Source organism: Spermophilus citellus (genome assembly GCF_964194105.1).
Source record: "Spermophilus citellus genome assembly, chromosome: 9".
Taxonomy (NCBI): Eukaryota; Metazoa; Chordata; class Mammalia; order Rodentia; family Sciuridae; genus Spermophilus; species Spermophilus citellus.
In genome coordinates, this window is record NC_138191.1 from 120,141 (window position 1) to 141,098 (window position 20,958).

A 20,958-nucleotide genomic window follows, 5' to 3' on the forward strand; every position below is an offset into this window, starting at 1 on the left:
TAATTATATGTCATCCTTGGCCTCCTTTTGCACTATGCCATCAACAAAAGAAATGTGCTGCAGTCCCTCTTTGCTTTGAAAACATAGAGCTTAGTGGTCCTTTACATCCCTCTAGATCAGACTATTCTATAATTTAAACCCTGATTAAACTTACATATATTCGATATCAACCTATATTTTCATTTGTAAAGGGTGTTGATTAAATTCTAGCTGGTGTTTGCCCTTGAGGTAAACTGAAACATGATTCCATGGAGCCTGGAATGGGAGCCCCAAGATAGCAGAGATCTATGAGAATGTTCTGTTTGTGTGGCACTCTGTAACATGCAGGACTGCATTTTATATACATATATCACAAAGCCTGCTCTTTTGAATAATTGTCACTTTCCAAGTCTGATGAGAATAAGGAATGTTGCAAGAGTCTTGTGATCTGTTGGAGGTGTTTCGGCTTTGGAATCAGACACAGCTCATCCTGACTCCCGGCCCACTTGCTTATTAGTTATGAGAGTCTGTCCATAGGAGGAAACATATATTAGCTGTAGCCTGGTCACTAGGTATAAACTCAAACTGCTAAATGTGTTTGCATTTGATTTATTTAAACAATAGAGTCAAGACTGCTGCAGATTACAGGCTATGTGTTCCTAACCTCCTGTGATTCCATCTTCCTTTTCTTGCTGTCCAATACCCACAATGGGAAGAACCTGAGACCAGTATGATGTGGGAAAGAGTGATCTACTTTTGGACACTTCCTGGTTGGAGCTTCCTGCTCCCACTCAGAGCATTGTTTCTCCTAATTTTTGGGCTTGAGGAGAAACATTAGTGGGAAAGTGTACGCTCAACTCTAGCATATAAAGAGATAGACCATGCCCATAAAGTCCCTGATATTAGGGGACCCATAGCGCTCAAATCTGGAATGTGGTTCCTGTGAACTGAGATATGATGGAGAGAGTCAAACTTGAGGATATAGTTCCAAAAGCACACGTACTTCATTAGTAGTATTCTATTAGGTTAGTCACAGAAAGAAAATATTCTGGATATTCTGAATTATGTTATTATATCAATTTCAACTGTCATTTTAAACATTATTAATGTGAATACTAGAAATATTTAAATTATCCTTGTGCCTTACATGTTGTTTTCATTGGACATTGTTATTTTAGGGGGTTTCTTCCCAGTTCAAAGTTCAATCTGTCTCCTAACAAGAACAAAGGGCAGAAAAGTTAAAAGAAATTTTATACTAATTGTCATTGCATTATTTTCATTCATGAATAATATACAGGCATATATAATCCATAAACTGAAATGACCTTACATGCAAGGTTAGATGCAAATGTTCTGCTGGTTGGTCTAGATCCTACTTTTGAGGCAAATCTTGCCATAAAATAGCAGCAGCCTGAGGCTCTGAGGTGTAATTAGGAGACTTCAAAAGGAAAAAGAAAAAAAAAAGGCTGCCACCAAGAATCTGTCATTCTGGCCTTATTCGTGACTGGATTGGGTATGATTTCCTTTACTCAAAAAGAAGGTTACTGGGCTCAGACTCAAGATACACTCAGGCCTGAAGCCCTGTCCATCCAGAAGCACTGAGTGAGAACTGTCCAATCCTGTGTGCAGCCAGGGAGGAGGGGGCGGGCTTTCGCAATCGGGTCCTTTGCCCCTGTGTCCGAGTCACTTTCGGTTTGCAGCTAGCAGCTGGGAGCAGCTTAGACACCCTGACAGGAGCACCTGCAGGATGGGGGCTCTGCCCTAGCAAGCAGCTTGAGAAACCGCCTTCTCGCTGATTGAGGTCAGCGTGGCCAGGAAACCGAGAGACCAGGGCTTCAGGGCAGGATTCCCCCAATCCGGAGGCCCCTTCCCCTAGGGACGGAGGTCCTTCCAGACTGCCTCCCGCCAGCTTCCTCCGAGTGCGTCACTTTAACCTAAGACGATTGGCTCCTAGAGGTCCCGAAACCTGCTCTGCTGTGGGATTGGAGGAGGGCCCGGGATCGGCCATCCTCATTTCCCCTGACGGAGGGGCCGCGTCCCGGAGTCCGCCATTTCTGCCGTTTGTCTCCAGGCTTCGCTCTCAAGCTTCGGAGTCCGGGTGGTCTGCTGTGCAGGTCTGAAGACCCTTAGGGAGCAGGCCTGGCTCCTGAGCTCCAGGGGATGGTGAGTGGGCAGGGGCGCCTGGAGCTGGGCAGGGAGGCTGGGGAGGGAGGCTGGGAACCGGGACGGCTGGGGCGGGACCGGAGCTGGCAGACGGGACCGGCAGTCTCTGGAGCCGGCAGGCCCGAGCCCCCAGTCCCACTGTCCTCCTAGGTGGGGACGTGTCCCACTGACCTCCTAGGTGGGGACGTGTCCCACTGTCCTCCTAGGTGGGGACGTGTCCCACTGTCCTCCTAGGTGGGGGGGTGTCCCACTGTCCTCCTAGGTGGGGACGTGTCCCACTGGCCTCCTAGGTGGGGAGGTGTCCCACTGGCCTCCTAGGTGGGGACGTGTCCCACTGTCCTCCTAGGTGGGGACGTGTCCCACTGACCTCCTAGGTCGGGAGGTGTCCCACTGGCCTCCTAGGTGGGGACGTGTCCCACTGACCTCCTAGGTGGGGAGGTGTCCCACTGGCCTCCTAGGTGGGGAGGTGTCCCACTGGCCTCCTAGGTGGGGAGGTGTCCCACTGGCCTCCTAGGTGGGGACGTGTCCCACTGTCCTCCTAGGTGGGGACGTGTCCCACTGACCTCCTAGGTGGGGACGTGTCCCACTGGCCTCCTAGGTGGGGACGTGTCCCACTGTCCTCCTAGGTGGGGACGTGTCCCACTGTCCTCCTAGGTGGGGAGGTGTCCCACTGTCCTCCTAGGTGGGGAGGTGTCCCACTGTCCTCCTAGGTGGGGAGGTGTCCCACTGTCCTCCTAGGTGGGAGGTGTCCTACTGTCCTCCTAGGTGGGGACGTGTCCCACTGTCCTCCTAGGTGGGGAGATGTCCCTATTCACTTCACAAATTGTTTCTTTTGCTGAGAAGAAACTTTTTAGTTTGAGTCTATTCCATTTATTGACTTTTGATTTTAATTCTTGCACTATAGGTGTCTTATTAAGGAAGTTGGGGCCTAATCCCACAAATTAGGGCCTAATTTGTCTTCTATAAGACACAGGGTCTCTGGTTTTATTTCTAAACTCTTAATCCCTTTTGAGTAGAGTTTTGTGCATGGTGAGAGACAGGCGTTTAATTTTATTTTGTTGCATATGGATTTTCAGTTTTCCCAGTAGCATTTGTTCAAGAGGCTATCTTTTCTCCAATGCATGTTTTTGGCATCTTTGTCTAATATAAGGAAATTGTAATTTTGTGGGTTAGTCTCTGTGTCCTCTATTTTGTACCATTGGTCTACCAGTCTGTTTTGGTGCCAATACCATGCTGCTTTTGATACTATTGCTCTATAGTATAGTTTAAAGTCTGGTATAGTGATGCCACCTGCTTCACTCTTCCTGCTAAGGATTGCTTTAGCTATTCTGGGTCTCTTATTTTTCCAGATGAATTTCATGACTGCTTTTTCTATTTCTATGAGAAATGTCATTGGAATTTTGATCAGAATTGCATTAAATCTGTATAGTGCTTTTGGAAGTATGTTCATTTTGATAATATTAATTCTGCCTACCCAAGAGCAAGACAGATTTTTTATCTTCTAAGGTGTTCTTTGGGGTTCTGTAATATTTATTTATTTATTTATTTATTTATTTATTTAAAGAGAGAGGGAGAGAGAGGGAGAGAGAGAGAGAATTTTAATATTTATTTTTTAGTATTTGGTGGACACAACATCTTTGTTTGTATGTGGTGCTGAGGATCGAACCCGGGCCGCGCGCATGCCAGACGAGTGCGCTACCGCTTGAGCCACATCCCCAGCCCTGTAATTTTTATTATATAGATTCTTCACCTCTTTCATTAAGTTGATTCCCAAAGTTGTTGTTGTTTTTTTTTTTTTTAATGCTATTGAAAATGGGGTAGTTTTTCTCATTTCCCTTTCTGAGGATTTGTCACTAATATATAGAAATGCCTTTGATTTATGGGTGTTGATTTTATATCCTGCTACTTTGCTGAATTCATTTACTAGTTCTAGAAGTTTTTTGGGTCTTCTAGGTATAGAATTATATCATCAGCAAGTAGTGCCAATTTGAGTTTTTCTTTTTCTATGTGTATCCCTTTAATTTCTTTTGTCTGTCTAATTGCCCTGGCCAGTGTTTCAAGAACTATGTTAAATAGAAGTGGTAAAAGAGGGCATCCCTGTCTTTTGCCAGTTTTTAGAGGTTAATGCCTTCAATTTTTCTTCATTTAGAATGATGCTGGCCTGGAGCTTAGCATAGATAGCCTTTATGATGTTGAGATATGTTCCTGTTATCCCTAGTTTTTCTAATGTTTTGAACAAAGAGGAGTGCTGTATTTTGTCAAATGCTTTTTCTGCATCTATTGAGATGATCATATGATTCTTATCTTTAAGTCTATTGATGTGATGAATTACATTTATTGATTTCTGTATTGAGAAAACAGCCTCTACCTCAGAGCAAAGCCTGTCCAAGGAAGGGGGCATGACCCCTTGTCCTTGGAAAGATCCACAAAGCACTCCTAGGCACATACTCACCCTGCTGAGTTGTTTATCTACAAATAACAGGAGAGATCTGTGGAGCCAGGTGGCCCTGACTCAGTCAGGCTAGATGAGGACCCATAGCAACCCCCTAGTAACCACCAATCAGCATGAGACAGGGAAATACCTGGGATGTCAAATTACCCTCCCAGTAGTTTATGGTGGTTGATAACATGTTGGGAAACCATGTAATTCAGCACATAATCCCTTGTGGCCTAAACCAATCAGTTCAAATGAATCCCCCTCTTATATTAACCAATCACTCTTACCCTATTTGTTCCCGCCAGTGAATGTGCTAATCATGTTTTAGAGTTGTTTTATGATTTTCCCGCAGTGTGTGATGATTTGCTAAGAGATGCTATGATGTAAATGAAGTCCCTGCCTTCCCCAAAGAGTGTATAAAACTGCTGCAAACCCAGGATGCAAGAAAAGACCACTGACTCTAATTAAAATAAAATTAAAGCAAGCTATTATTTCAACCATCCAGGCTGCCTCTCCCACCCAAAACCATGGGAACAAGACAGCAGCCACAGCTTTTCTGCAGCCCAGCTTTATAGCCCAGAAAGTTACACAAAGAGGGGTTACAGATAACAAAGCCCTTGACAAGCAGAACACTAATGGTAGTTTACTTTTTTGCTGGCCCTGACATCAGAATTTATGAAGGTCATTAGAACCTCAGAAAGGGTCATTATCTGGCCAGGGAAGGCATCACTTAAGTTTCAGAGAGGGCTGTTATCTGGACAGAGAGCCAGGCATGGGTGAGTTCAAGGCACGAGCAGGCATTCCAAGCAGGTTCAGAATTTGCAGTAATTTATAGTAAAGCCGAAATTATCTTTTCATGGCTTTGTGGCAAGATGGCTCCCAATTTTAAGAGAAAATCAGGTTGGGTCTATCAGTAGAACACCTGTAAATATGTCTATTACTGTGTTTCCATAAGATTGGGTTGGAAATTAGTGGGGAAGACCTGTCATGAATGTGTAGTACCAACCAACAGGTTTATGTTGAAAAAAAGGCAGAAGGGGATCCTGTCACTGGCTTGTGATCCAAGCTTCTTGAAAGGGTCCTTTTTTCTGATGTGTCAACTGTGTTAGGACAGACAACACACACAATATGAAGGCTAGAGATAGGAAGCAAACCTCAGATCAGAAAACATTTCTTTATTCAGAATCAATTAGTGGAACCCTGGTGTGACTAATTTTGGGGGCAAAAAAGGTGGTTCACTGAAGCAAGAATCTGGGTTATATAGGCTTTGTTTAGGATGGGACAGGAGGGCAGTACCTGGGGTTTATTGTATTGGGGTCCTGTTGATCTATTAGGATGGGAATGGAGGGCAATTCCTGCTGTCCATTGTATTGGGGTCTTGCTGAACCATTAGGTGAGACAGGAATGTGAATAGGAAATTTGCTGGGGCTTATTATATTGGTTTCAGGTGACCCATTAGGTGGGGGATCAGATGCCAGTCAGGTGGAGTTCATTTTCTGTTCCTTCCCTCTGGCTGAATACTGGGGTTTTAAATGACGAAAGCTTAGGGAAAATGTGCTTGGACTTATTTTCCATGTCCTTTCACCTGTGAGCATCTGACTTCAGATTTTTTAACCTTTGACTGTGGGCTTGAACCTTTGGCCCCTCAAGTGTCTCTCTAGCCCTTATAGTCTCTTGGACTATAGCTGCTTTATTGACCTCCTTAGATTGTGAGGCTTCCAGCTGCTTGGACTGAACTGTTACAAGTTCCCCAGTTTTACCAGCCTGGAGGCAGAAGTTTGGGGAATTTTATCAAATAATGATGTGAATCAATCTAATAATCCCCTTCTATGTACATTTATACATTTATATACTTTATTAATTTTATTTTTCTGAAAGACCCTGATATGCATATGCTCAGCAAAATATCTGAGTCATATAGTATATCTTGTTTTTATTTTTTGAAAAATACCCATATTGTTTTCCCTGATACTGTCGGTTTATACTCCTGACAAGTGAATCCAGGAGTCTGCTGTTCTGCACATCCTCTGCAGTACACATAATCTACTATGATTTTGCTAACAGCCTTTTTCCCAGATGCTTGCCATTTCTCTAGATGATGCCCATTCTGACTAGAGGAAGATGAAATCACAGTAGAGTTTTGATTTGTATTTCCCTGGTGGCTAAAGATGTTGAAATATTTTACATAACTGTTGGCCATTTGGACTTCTTTGAGAAGTTTCTGTTTATTTGCCAAATTAATGAATGGATAATTTGTTTTTATTTTCATGTTGAGATTTTAAAAATTCACCATATATTTATATATTAATCATTTGTTAGAGTAATAAATGCCAAAACATTCTCATTCAGTATGTTGTCTCTTCATGCTGTTCATTTTTTCCCCTTTGCCTTGCAGAAGCATTTTTATTTTGCTCCCATGCTATTTGTTCTTGATATTATTTGCTGAGATATATGAGTATTTTTGAGGAAAAGGCTGCCTACTCCTTAATGTTGTGGTGTTACCCTTAGGTTTTATTCTAGCAATTTTTAAGTTTCTGGGATTAGCCTCAGGCCTTTGATACATTTTGGGTTGACATTTACAAATGGATATCCCATTTTCCCAGTATAATTGGGTAAAGAGGATTTCTTCTCATCAATGTATATTTGGGAACCTTTATCACTAATTAGATGAAACAAGGTTCATATGTTTGTGTAGCTCCTATTCTGTTTCATTTTTCTCTGTGTCTGTTTTGTTCCAGAACCACACTGGTTTTGTTATTATAGCTCTGTAGTATAAATTGAAGTCAGGTATTGTGAGGCCTTCAGTTTACAGAATTCCTTACTTTTCTGGGTCTTTTATTATTCCATGTAATTTTTAGGATTTTTTTTCTAGTTATTGAATAATATGGGTATTTTGATGAAGATTGTATTGATTCTGTAGGTGGATTTAGTTAATCTGATGTCTTGATTTAATCTCCAGATGGCTTTAGTTTATTTAATATAGTTAATGTAGGTGGCTTTAGTTTATATGTAGATGACTTTAAGTTTTTTAGTAATTTTTAAATAATTTTTCTTGTAGAGATCTTTTCTTTCTTTGGTTAGACTTATTAGACTTGTTACTAAGCATTCTTTTTTTTTTTTTTTTTTTTGTACTGGGGATTGAACTCAAGGACACTCAACCATTGAGCTACATCCCTAACCCTATTTTATATATTTTTTTTTATTTAGAGATAGAGTCTCCCTGAGTTGCTTACTGTTGCTAAGGTTGCCTTTCAACTCCTGATCCTCCTGTCTCAGCCTCCGTGCGGCAACATGACTGGCTTACTAAGAATTTTTGTGTTATTTGGAATAAAATGAGTTTTTCTGATTTCTTTCCCAATGAATTCATTATTGTGGGCAAGAGCTATTGGTTTTTATATCTTGATTTATTTATTATGCAACTTTGCTGAATTTGTTTATCATCACTAGAAATCTTCTGGTGGAACTTTTAGTATTTTTTAAGTTTAGAATTACATCATCTACAAACAGCAATAATTTGACTCCTTCCTTTTCTATTTGTAACCCTTTCATTTCTGCCTCTTGCCAAATGCTTCAACTAAAATTGGAGTATTTATTGTATAGGAATAGTGGCAGTGATCATCCTTCTATTGTTCCTCATTCAGAATAAATGCATTCAGCTCTTCCCTATTCAGTAGGATGTTGGCTTTAGGTTTGTCATATATAGACTTTCTATTGATGTGTGTTTATTGCATTCGTGTAATGAAAACAACTTTATCATGTTTTTGAATTTCATTTGAATTGCTATTATATTGAGGGGGTTTTCATGTAAGTTAATCAGTTATATTGGTGTGTCATTTTCTTTCATCAGAGAAGTGTTCTTGTCAGGATTTTGATTTTTTTTTTTTTAAGTAATACTGGGGATTGAACCCAGAACAATCTAACACTAAGCTAGAATCCCAGTTCTTTTTATTTTATTTGAGAGAAGGTCTTGCTAAGTTACTGAGGCTGGTCTTGAACTTGTGATCCTCCTGGCTCAACCTCCCCAAATTTTGGATCATGTAGGTGTGTGCAATACAGCTGGGCTTTGACTGGTTTTTAATATCATGGTGATACTGGCTTCATAGAATAAATTTGGGACAGTTTTTATTGTTCTATATCAAGGAAGAACTTGAGAAGCATTGTGTTAATTTCTCCTGATTATCTGATAGAATTCAGTATTGAATTTGCTTGTCCAGGAATTTTTGTGTTGGAAGGCTTGGTATTAGTGCTTCTGGTATATTGCTTTTTATTGTTATTTTAGGTTTTCATTATCCACTTTATTCATTTTGGGTAGGTCATAGGTATCTAGAAATTTAACCATTTCTTTTAGATTTTCCAATTATTAAAATATGAGTTTTCAAAATAGTTCCCTGATAATCCTCTAAATTGCATTGGTTTATGTGATAATGTGATCTCTTTCATCTCTAATTTTATGAATTTGAGTTTTCGCTTTTCTTTGAGTTGTTTATCTAAGAGTTTATTCATTTTGTTTATTGTTTCAAAGAACCAACTAGTTTTTTTCATTAATCCTTTGTATTCTTTTATTCTTTATTAATTATATCTCTGATTCTTATTCTTCTCCTGTGCTCTGGAGAATAATTTGTTGTTGTTTTTATAAGACTGGGAGATTGACTTCTAGATTATTTGATTTGAATCTTTCTAGTATTTTATTTAGGAACACACAACTGCATTTTCCTTTTAGAACTGCCTTTAGAGTATCCCAGAAATTCTGGTACATTGTATTTCTGTTGTTTGATTCTGAGATTTTTAAAATTTCTCTCCTGATTTTTATGACATACACTTAAAAGTGTGTGATTTAATCTCCATGATTGTGTACTAGCTTCAATTTTTCTTGCTGTGGATTTTAGGCTATAATTATCTGATAAGCTATAAGGCATTGGTTCCACATTTTTCTATTTGTTAGGACTTTATTTATGGTCATAAATATGGTCTATTTTGGAGAGAGTTCCATGAGCAGGTGAAAATAAAGTATGATACTCAAAATATCTTATAGATCCTTATTATTTCCATTTTATCTATAGTATGATTGAATGCAAGCCATTTGTTTTCTTTAAAATTAGGACTGATTTTGTAATTGAAAGGTACATATGGTCATGTTAAATCAGTTTCATATGATTGTAAGGAAGGCAAATGGAAACAGAAGTGAAGTGCAGAGGCAAAAGCAAAAACTGCTCACCTTAGCTGCCAGCTTTATTTATATCAATAGATTACTTTAGGTCATTGGCTTCATTAGTACATATTGTTCATTGTGTTACTAGTCAGGTTACAGACTTAGCAACATTATATGCAGCTCATTTTTCAGTTACATAATAAGTTGCAATGTGTAATGTTAGGAGCTTTGTGTAGCTCTCAAGAAAATCCATTGTATAAAGTTACTGTTATGTTGACAGGTTTAGGCTCAGTGAAACATTGTGGTGAGATCCTTTATTTCCTAGGGCTGTGTGCCTGAGATCAAGGTCAAGGCTGATAGACTCTAGCACAAAACCTCCTCATAAAGGACATTACCATAGCAGCCAGGCATTGCACATGTATTAGTTATCTGACTAGTTCCAGGGAGTAACTGCAGAGAATTCTAAGGGTTGGAAACAAGGTGCTTGTTATCCCCTAGGAGTTTGCTCACCAGAGGAATGCTTTTCTATGTATTTCCATGGTCAGAATCCCTACATATGATCATAGTGAACTTGGAACAAAACTGTGGAAAACCTGTGGGAGTTCGATTTTGAAATAGTGAAGTTGGTAATAAAATGATCAGATGACTGTCTAAATTGGATTTTGTCATGAGCATATATCTATAATATTCATAAGGACAATCTAAAAATAACATGTTAGATATCTTCTTCATGTTCTACTTATTAGTCACTTTCATTTTTCTGTTATTTATTGTCAATGTGGCTCATTTCTCATGCAGGTGACTGGCCCTTTTGTACAGTTGCTTCTGTATTAGTACAGGAATATCAGATGTAGGTTTTTGTTTGTTTTTCCTGGCACAATCTTGTGTCTAGGTGTGGTAGGTGCAAATGTAGGGCTTATGTACTAGTGTAGATTAGAGATATTATCAATCTTGTGCTGGAGCCAATTCAAGACTGAGGAGACTATAAAGTCCATAGTACTGAATACATGGTGAGATGGATGACACTGATCATCAGGGAAACAAGGTTTGATTTTGGGTTAGATACACAGGCAATTATAAAAGACATATGTGTAAAATAGTACAAGATTGTGGTTGACCACATGGGATTCTTAGCATGTGTATTGAAAATAACTCATAATAAGAATAATAATGATGATGATTATACTAATAGAATATTACTTAATATATGAGAAAATGTCATTTTAACAATAATAATGATATAAAACAGTAAAACAATGAATATGAGAAAGAGTGACAATAGATGATTTAACAGAAAGAAATAATCAAGATTAGAAGAAATACACATTTGTGCTGGAGATGTGTCTCAGTGGTACAGAAGTTGCCTTGCTTGTGCAAGAATCCAGGTTTAATTCCCACCACTACAAAAAAAATTTTAAAGAATTTTATTACAGCATTATAGTTATATGTATTAATTAGGTTTATTTTGAAAAAAAATAATACATGGTTCAACTTGATTTGCTCCCTTTCAATTCTCATTACCTTCTTTTATGTCCATCCTCCCTCCCAATATTCTCCTTCCTCTACTAATCATCCTTTCACATATTTATTTATTACCAATTGGTGCTCTCTACATATACATAAAGGTGTAATTTATGGTGTTAAGTTTATATATGCACATAATATTGTTTTGTTAAAATTCTTCTCCTTTCCTGTCCCTTCTCCCTCTCACTCTCTTTCTAATCTTCCCATATCTTTATAAAATCTAAGCCTCCACTTTCCCCTTATTTTGTTCTAGCTGCCACATATGAGAGAAAACATTTGATCCTTGATTTTTCTGAGTTTGATTTATTTCACTTAGCATTACATTCTCCATTTCCATCCATTTACTGGCAGATGTCATAATTTCATGATTTAAATCTTCTTTATGGGTGAATAAATATCATGTGTATATATATATGTGTGTGTGTGTGTGTGTGTGAGAGAGAGAGAGAGAGAGAGAGAGACATTTTCTTAATCTATTCATCTATTGATGGGCATCTAAACTGTTTTCATAAAATGGCTATGGTGAATTGTGCTACTATATATATAAAAGTGAGTGTATCAACACACAGGTTTTGTAAATTTATATTTTATTCTAATTTGTTATTTATGACATCAGAATACATTATATTTCATATTACACACATAGAATATCTCTGGTTGTACACAAAATATAGTCACACCATTTGTGTCTTCATACATGTACTTAGGGTAATGATGTGTATCTCATTCCATCATCTTTTCTACCCTATGCCCCTCCCTTCCCCTCAAAATATAGTTTTCATCACATTGAGTTATGTATATATGAAACACTTGACAGATACCCAGTATTCAGGACTATTCAGACATGTTTTTTAATACAAATATAAATAAATCATAAGTAGAAAATAATAACACTTAACTAAGGATTATATATATATATATTTCCATGGCAGCATATTAATGTAAATATTTCTTATTATGGAAAAGAAGATTATTTATTTTTTAAATTTTTTTTAGTTGTATTTGGACAAAATACTTTTATTTTATTTACTTATTTATATGTGGTGCTGAGGATTGAACCCAGCGCTTCACACATGCTAGGCGAGTGCTCTACTGCTAAGCCACAACCCCATCCCAGAAGATTATTTATTTTAAAAATATCATTTATGTTTGTGTTTGCCCTTTTTTACTGGCAGTGGACTTGAGTTTGTGTTTGCCCTTTTTTACTGGCAGTGGACTTGATTCTTCTGTGCCTACTCATAAAATTAAATTGATCATTACAATCATTTTTAAGAGTACAATTTAGTACTAGATAGTATATTCACAGTGTTGTAAAACAATTACATCTATAAAGTTTCTGACAGTTTATATATAAAAAAGAACCAGTGCCTTTCAACACCCATTCCCAATTTCTTCCTTAAGGCCCTGGAATGACTAAGATGCATTTTTTTTCAATGCATTTGCTTTGTCTTAAAAAATTTTACATAATTTGACATATGCAGTGTATGGCAAGTTCTTCTAATTTCTTTCCCTTAACATAATGCTTTCAAGGCCATCTATGTTGCATATTTTAGTATTCTAATTAAACTCTTGATGAATACAATTCTACTGTGTGGACATACCAAATTTTAGTTAGCTGTCATGGTATTATTATGACATCTGCAGTACTGTGGATAAATCCAGGTATACTCTACCACTGAGCAACACTCACAGACTTTTTTCTTTTTGAAGCACGGATTCCATAAACTTGCTCAAACTTGAGGTTTCCCTACCTATCCTCTAGAGTTCCTGGGATTCTAGGTTGCACCACTATGCCTGGCAGTTATCAGTTAATCTTCTATTAGACATATGGGTTGTTTGCAACTTTGGTTATTTTGAATAATTCAACTATAAATATTCATATACAAATTGTTTTCTAAGTACATTTTTAGTTATTTTTGTACATGTCTGGGATCAATTCTGTTCATTATGTAATTCTGTGTTAGTTATTTTTTATTATTATTTACATATTTATCATTTAGAATACATGAAGGTGCTTTCCACAATACTTGCACCATTTTGCATTCTCTCAAAGATGTATGGAATATTCAATTTTTCATAGCCTTGATATTTTTTGTTTGTTCAGTTTTAGGTTTTGTATATTTTAATACTTTTTTGTTTACAGTACACAGTATAATATTTAGATTAAACCACCTCCCATGTTCTTGGATGGTGAGAATCAATATTGTCATAATGGCCATACTACCCAAAGAGCTATGCAGATTCAAGGAAATCCCCTTTAAAATTCCTATGATCTCTTCATAGACATAGAAAAAAAGCAGCCATGAAATTTATTTGGAAAAATAAGAGGCCCAGAATGGCTAAAGCAATCCTTAGTGAGGAGTACAAAGCCTGAAACATTATAATATCAGGCCATAAATTATAATTCAGACCTACAGTAACAAAACAAAAAAAAAATCATGATATTGCACAAAAGTACACAAGAAAGCCAATGGAACAGAATAGAAGAAACCAAGACAACCCCACATAAATACAGTTACCTCATATTAGACAAAGATGCTAAAAATGCACACTGGAGAAAAGATTGCCTCTTCAACAAATGGTGCTGGGCAAACTTAAGTCCATATGTAGTAGAATGAAAGTTAATTTGTATTTCTCACCCTGCACAAAAATCAACTCTAAGTGGACCAAAAACCTAGAAATCATACCAGAATGTACTAGAAGAAAACATAGGCCCATCACTCCAACCCATTGGCACAGGAACTGACTTCCTGAATAAGACTCTAAAATAAATGAATGAATGATTGAATGAATGAATAAATAAATAAGATGGCATCAAACTAAATATCTTCTTCACAGCAAAAGAAAAATAGTGTGGGGGCTGGGGATGTGGCTCAAGCGGTAGCGCGCTCGTCTGGCATGCGTGCAGCCCGGGTTCGATCCTCAGCACCACATACAAACAACGATGTTTTGTCCGCCGATAACTAAAAAATAAATATTGAAAAATTCTCTCTGTCTCTCTCTCTCCCTCTATCACTCTCTCTTTAAAAAAAAAAAGAAAAGAAAAATAGTGTGAAGATAGAACCTATAGAATGGGAGAAAATCTTTGCCACCTGTATATGTTGTTAATTTCTAGGCTATACAAAGAACTCAAAAAGCTTAATACACACACACACACACACACACACACACACGTGAAAAAAAACAATCAGTAAAGGGACAAAGGAACTGAATACACCCTTATCAAAAGAATAAATATGAATAATCAATAAATATGTGAAAAAAATGTTTAACGTTTCCAGATATTAGAGAAATACAAATTAAAATGACACTGAGATTCCATCTCACTCCAGTCAGAGTGTCAAGTGTCAAGAATACAAGTAACAAATGCTAAAGAGGATGTGGGTAAAATGGAATGCTTATGTACTGTTGGTGGGATTGTAGATTGTTGTAACCTCTCTGGAAAGCAGTATGGAGATTCCTGAAGGAATGGAACCACCATTTAACCCAGTTATCCCACTCCTCAGTATTTATCCAAAGGACTTAAAATCAGCATACCACAGTGACACAGCTACATTAATGTTTATAGCAGCTCAATTTACAATAGCTAAGCTATGAAACTAACTTAGGCATCTTTCAACAGATGAATGGATAAAGAAATTGTTGCTTAGGGGAATACAATGGAATGTTATTTAGCCATAAATAAGAATGACTTTATGACTTTTGCCTGTAAATGGATGGATCTGGAAAATATTATGCTAAGTCAAATAAACAAATTTCCCCAAAACAAAAATTCTAATTTTTTTGCTAATAAGTGAAAGCTAAACCATGTAAAGTGTTGGAGGATAAGAAGAGAAGTTCAGTATATTAGATAATGTTGATCAAAAAGAAGGGATGGGAATAGGAATAGGAAAGACAGTAGAATGAATCTAACATAATTTTCCTATGTACACATATAAAAATAACTAAGTGAATCCCTTCATCATGCCCACCCACAAGAATAGGATCCTAATTAGAATACAATATATCCCATGCTTGTATAATTTCATCACAATGGATTCTACTGTCATATAGAACTAAGAAGAACCAATAAAATTAAATAAAATATGAAATTGTTTGAAGAGCAAGATAAGTTTATCCTGTTAGAAACATTATATAATATATACATGTATCAAAATCTTTATTGCATAAGTATGTACAATTTTTATTTTAATTATTAAAAATAAGTTTAAATTTAAAAAACAAAAATATTCAAGCAGGATTGTTGTTGCTATTTGTTATTTTAATAATATACATAAATAACATAAAACATTTGAACTCAAATTTACTAGTAAATATTTCCTTTAGTTGTCTACCTCATTTCATTTCAAAAGTTTCTCTCATACCACCAGTATTAGATTCACTAGAGAGCTTGCTACATACTCAGAAAACCCAGCTCCATCCCAGAACTATTTATTGAATCACATTCTGCATTTTAGTAAATCTCTGATTCATGGTTGTGCAATTAAAATTTGAGAATTCCCCTTCTTAGTCATCATAACTTTCTCATATGATATATATATATATATATATATATATATATATATATATATATATATATAATTTAGATTATGATATAAAAATAACAAATGTATAGTCTTGTGTTGATGCCTGAATTTTATATTTTATTTCATAAATGTAGAGTATATACACTCTTTTTGGACTTATGTCACTTTTTCTTCAGAGGTAGATAATGGTAACACTGTGTTTAAAAGTATCTTTATAAATAATTAAAGTCATCACTTACATGAGAATCCTTTTACAAACTCTCAGCTCAACTTTATTTTGTTTTTTAAGAGAGAGTGAGATGAGAGAGGGAGAGAATTTTAATATTTATTTTTTTAGTTTTTGGCAGACACAACATCTTTGGTTCTTTTTGTATGTGGTGCTGAGGATTGAACCCGGGCCGCACACATGTCAGGTGAGCGCGCTACACTTGAGCCACATCCCCAGCCCTCAGCTCAACTTTAGTTAGATTACAAACTCTGAATTATCATATGGTCAATGTGCTATTTATTTACCTATTCTTACTTCAGGAACTGTTGACATTCAGGGATGTGGCCATTGATTTCACTGAAGAGGAGTGGGAATGCCTGCAGCCTGCTCAGCAAAAATTATATAGTGATGTAATGTTAGAGAACTACAGAAACATGGTGTTCTTGGGTAAGTATAACTAATTTTTAATTATTGTTATTTAATTTTCTTCCCTTGAAGATATTTCTGGGAAGTTCTCTGCAAGAATGAGTTTTAGATTTGTGCTTTCAAGAAAAAGGCATTGTTTGGTACAGATAAATGTTAATGATATTCCTTTGAGTCTTTAATCTCTTCCTTTCTTGGTTAGTTATATATTCTTCACTTTACATAAGTGGTACTTAGAGGAATTCAGTGATGTAAAATATTGTGTCCTACACATAGCATTGGATACATTGAGAGCCCCAAATGTCAAGGAGGACGTCAAACTTCAAAGTGTTGATGGAGAAGTTATCCACCAGAAAATATTTTTTAGAAGCTTAGGTTTATTTCTCTTGTTGTCATTGAACACATATGCCCCATGTTTATCATGCTTTCAAATTCTTTAAAGTCTCCTTTTTTCTCCAGTGATGTACCAGTATATTCAAATTAACCACCAAAACCCCCCTTAGCTTATGAGGGTCAGCATGATATTATTTGTGGGCCTTTAGGAAATTGATGCATTTTTTTGGAGAACTCTAGGTCAAACCTTTGTAATAAATTAATGCTGAGAGCCACAGCTCAGTCGGAATGGCCCCTGGCATTTTGCCAATAGTATTGGTTGAGAGGCAAGCCATTAAGACGATGCTGGATTGATTCGGTTGTATATTAGACCTTTACTGTCTGCCTCAGCCTGCTACTTTGGAGTTCTCGTGGGGATTCCTGGAGAGTTCCCATTGGTTGGGGAAGTGCGGGAGGAGGGATTTCGAGAGGAGGGATTTCCAGTTGGTGGTTCCTGGAGGAGCCGCGTGGCATTCGGGAGAGTTCCCAGGGAGCGTGTGTGGAGTGTGCTGGTGGAGTTCAGAAATAAAGTTTGTTCCTGCTTCAGTGGCTCATGATTTGTGCCCAGCCAGACTGCGGCAAATTAATATTATAAAGCAATCTCTCCAATATTATTCATATATTTATTCATTAAAATTTCCTTATCAGAGCTGTTTATAAATACTTGTAATAGATTTTCTGTAAAGTGAAAATCAAGGTTTATAATGAATGCTCTTTTGGGATCTATAGTCACAGTTGCAAATTGTAGTTACATAAAAAGGTTTGTAAAATAGTAAATCTGTGGATATATAAAATTTTGTTTGTTAAATTTTCTTTTTCTTTCATTTTATTGAATAGGTCTTATGTTGTGGAGTAGGTTTTCTCACATAATTTAGTACTGTTTTATTTTTATCCATATTTTATGATTAGATGGCAATTTCCATTATTTCACAAATTAGGACAATGTAAGTTTAAATTAAAATATGCATGATCCTTATTTCTGTTGCCAATAAAATTACATGTGCTTTTACTTGCTTGCATAAATATTATACCCTTTTAATGACATTTATATTTTATCTGGATTAGTTTTTTATCCTGCCTGTGAACAGAGTAATGTAAATTTTCTATATGTTAATGTAGCGGGGATAAAACCAGGCATGCTCTAATAATGAGCTATATGCCCCAGCCCCTTTCTATTTATGTTTGGAGGAAGGTTCTCATTAAGTTACTGAGGATGTCTTTGAAATTGCAATCTTTCTGCCTCAGAATTCCTAGTACCTGGATTATATGCATGCACTTTATTTATATATTTATGAGTTTTTTCTTATGTATTGGGTAAAGAGATTTCAAAGGTAGCTTTAAAATATTTTGCAATTATTTTTATATTTTATGTGTTATTTTAAATTTTAATTGTAATTAAAACCACAAAACAAAACTTATTGTTCACTATATCAAATATATTGTTCAGTAATGTTAATTCAAATTGTTATGTCATATATCTATAAAAAGTTTACATCTCAAAAATCAATAAATAAATTCTTATGTAAACAAAGGCTCATTTCTGTCTTCTTCCCTCAGTAAGGCCGTTCTCATTTCTGTTCATAAAGTTTTTGTTTGTATATTTGTTTGTGTTTTGTTTTGTTTTAGGCATCTTATATAAGTAGAATTCTGCTATATTTTTCTTTTTGGTAGGGACCTATTTCAGTTAACCTAATATACTGAAGATTTATCCTGATTATAGATTTTACAGAAATTTATGGATTTTTTAACATGAAAAATATTCTGTAGTTTCTATATTACAAATTGCCTCATCCACTTATTTCAAGGAATATTTGGTTTGCTTTCTCATGGTAGCTCTTTTAGATAATACTGTATTAAACAATGGCATGCAAATGTCTTAATTTGCTACATATGCAAGAGATTATTACACTCCCAATTTAATATGCCTATCTGTTTAACTTGATGTCAGTACTACCCATTGAATATTGTAGCTTTTAATGTTTTTAAATCATGGCACAACATTCTCCCAATTTTGTTTATATTTTGAAATTCTGGGGGCTTTCATACAATTTTGAGATTCCATAAAATTTCTGGAATATGTTTTTCTGTTTGCAAAAAAAGAAGTGGGAGTTTGATAGATATTTAGATGGAGTCTCCAGCTAACTGAGTTGTACAATGGTCTCTTAATTTTATCTTTCAATTCTGGAACAAGACCATGTTCAAGATTGTTCAACCAATTGCCACGTATTTCTGGATTTTTTTAATATTTATTTTTTAGGTGTAGATGGAACAACACAATGCCTTTATTTTTATGTGGTGCTGAGGATTGACCCAGGTCCCGCCCATGCTAGGCGAGCACTCTACCACTGAGCCATAATCCTAGCCCTTATTTCTGGATTTTTGAACATCCCTTCCACTTTTGATTTCTAACTTTATGCTATGATATTTACAAAATAATTTTACTATTTTTATACCTATTAACCTTTGTTTTATTCCTTACCAGGGTCAATCCAGTTTAATATTCCATTTGCTATTGAGAACATTTAGTATATAAGTCAAATTCATTTAAAGTATTTTTCAAACTTTTTGTTTTGTGATTAACATTTTGTTTGACTTTTTTTTTATAGTAAATGGGGATTGGTATCTCCTAGTATTATAGTGTTACTTTCTATTTCTGTATTTACTTTTTCCAATCTTACCTTTTTATGTCTGGGAAGTATGATATGAGTTGAAAACATGTCTATTCTCATGACAGTATTCTAGGGAAAAGTCTTTTTTATCTTTGTATAATCTACTTTGCCTCTTTTTAATTTTTTTTTTAATTTAAAGTATATTTTATGCCGTATAACTTCTTGTTTTAAATGGTTTCTGTATCATAATTTGGCAACTCCAGCTTTTTTTTTGTCACTTTTGTATGTAACACTCATATTCTTTTGCTTTCATCTACTTCTTTCCTTAGATTTAGAGTTCCCTATAGATTACATTCAGTTGAATTTCTTTCAGATTTATTATTTTTATTTTTAAAAATTTTTATTTGTTCTTTTTAGATATACCATAGTAGATATATGTATTTTGACATATTTTACATACATGGAATATAACTTTCCATTCTTGTGGTTGTATAAAATGTGGAGTTACACTGGTTGTATATTAATATATGAATATAGAAAAGTTACCTTATTGTATGTAAGCACCTGCATATCAGAGAGAACATCAGCCTTATGAAGTAATATTTTACTACCTCTACATTTAGCATACAATAGTCACTTCTAAATAGTCACTTCTATGCAGACTAAATTTTTCAATTAAGGACTCAATTTGTCTACTACATACATGACAGTCTTGAATAAACTATACCCATGTACCAATAGTCCTAATTTGAAAATGTCTTCAAAATATAAGCATTTTGGCCCTCACCAACCTTGTGCACTATAATGCTAACATTTTCAGAAGACAATCCTTCCCAATAATTTTAACATAAAATATACAAAAGTGGTTTACTAATTATACTTTTGTCATACACTGACAACCTCTGACATCTAGAAAAGCTAGATGTAGATTAGGACTTGTTGATCCTTTATATACACTAAGTACACAGCACAGTAAAACAAAACCCACAGACATAGGAACAGTGGTTACTCTTGCCTCATTGTAAGCACACTGGCATGGTGCTCCAGAAAATCAGCATACGATATGTATTACTCAACAGGGGTTTTGGCTATTTCCCCACTCCCCCACAAAAAAAAATTTATATGAATTTTTTAAAAAATTACACATGTGTTATACATTACCACTTCTACTTTTGACATATATTAAGAACTTTAGAACATCTAGATATTTCTAAAAAGGTATTTAGCATTGTCAACTGTATATATAGTAATGAGGAATAAAATATGCATACAAAACAATGGTTACAATATGAAGAATTTCTTTTACATATAGCCAGTCTGGCACAGGACAATTTCTTCTTGTGGTCGAAGTCTTCTTCATGTCTTCTAATCCACTCAAAAGATGTGGACAAGTGCCACTCCTTCAAGGTCACTTCCAGAAGATATTTCTGATTTTTTAAAACAAATGGCCATGTACAAGACATTATTTTGTAACTCTATTATATGTTATCAAATGTTTACATTTAGAATGTCCAGATGTGGCAAAAGTTTTAAAAGTTTCAGAGCAGCTTTTTCATATTATATACACA

The 20,958-nt window shown here is 35.8% G+C and overlaps 1 protein-coding gene across 3 annotated transcripts in view; it reads left to right on the top strand.

Moving 5' to 3' along the window:
• The first annotated feature begins 1,624 nt into the window (after window positions 1-1,624).
• The window catches only part of LOC308657273 (uncharacterized protein), a 38,661-nt gene continuing 19,327 nt past the window's right edge, over window positions 1,625-20,958 (top strand). The window contains exons 1-3 of one of the 3 annotated variants that reach the window (XM_081308812.1): window positions 1,625-1,780; window positions 1,936-2,142; window positions 16,307-16,433. In XM_081308812.1, the coding sequence (XP_081164938.1) occupies window positions 2,140-2,142; window positions 16,307-16,433 (130 nt within the window). In that variant the 5' untranslated portion in view covers window positions 1,625-1,780; window positions 1,936-2,139. Of the gene's footprint in view, window positions 2,143-16,306; window positions 16,434-20,958 lie in introns of all 3 variants that reach the window. The other 2 variants (XR_014023889.1, XR_014023890.1) reach the window with 2 other exon arrangements.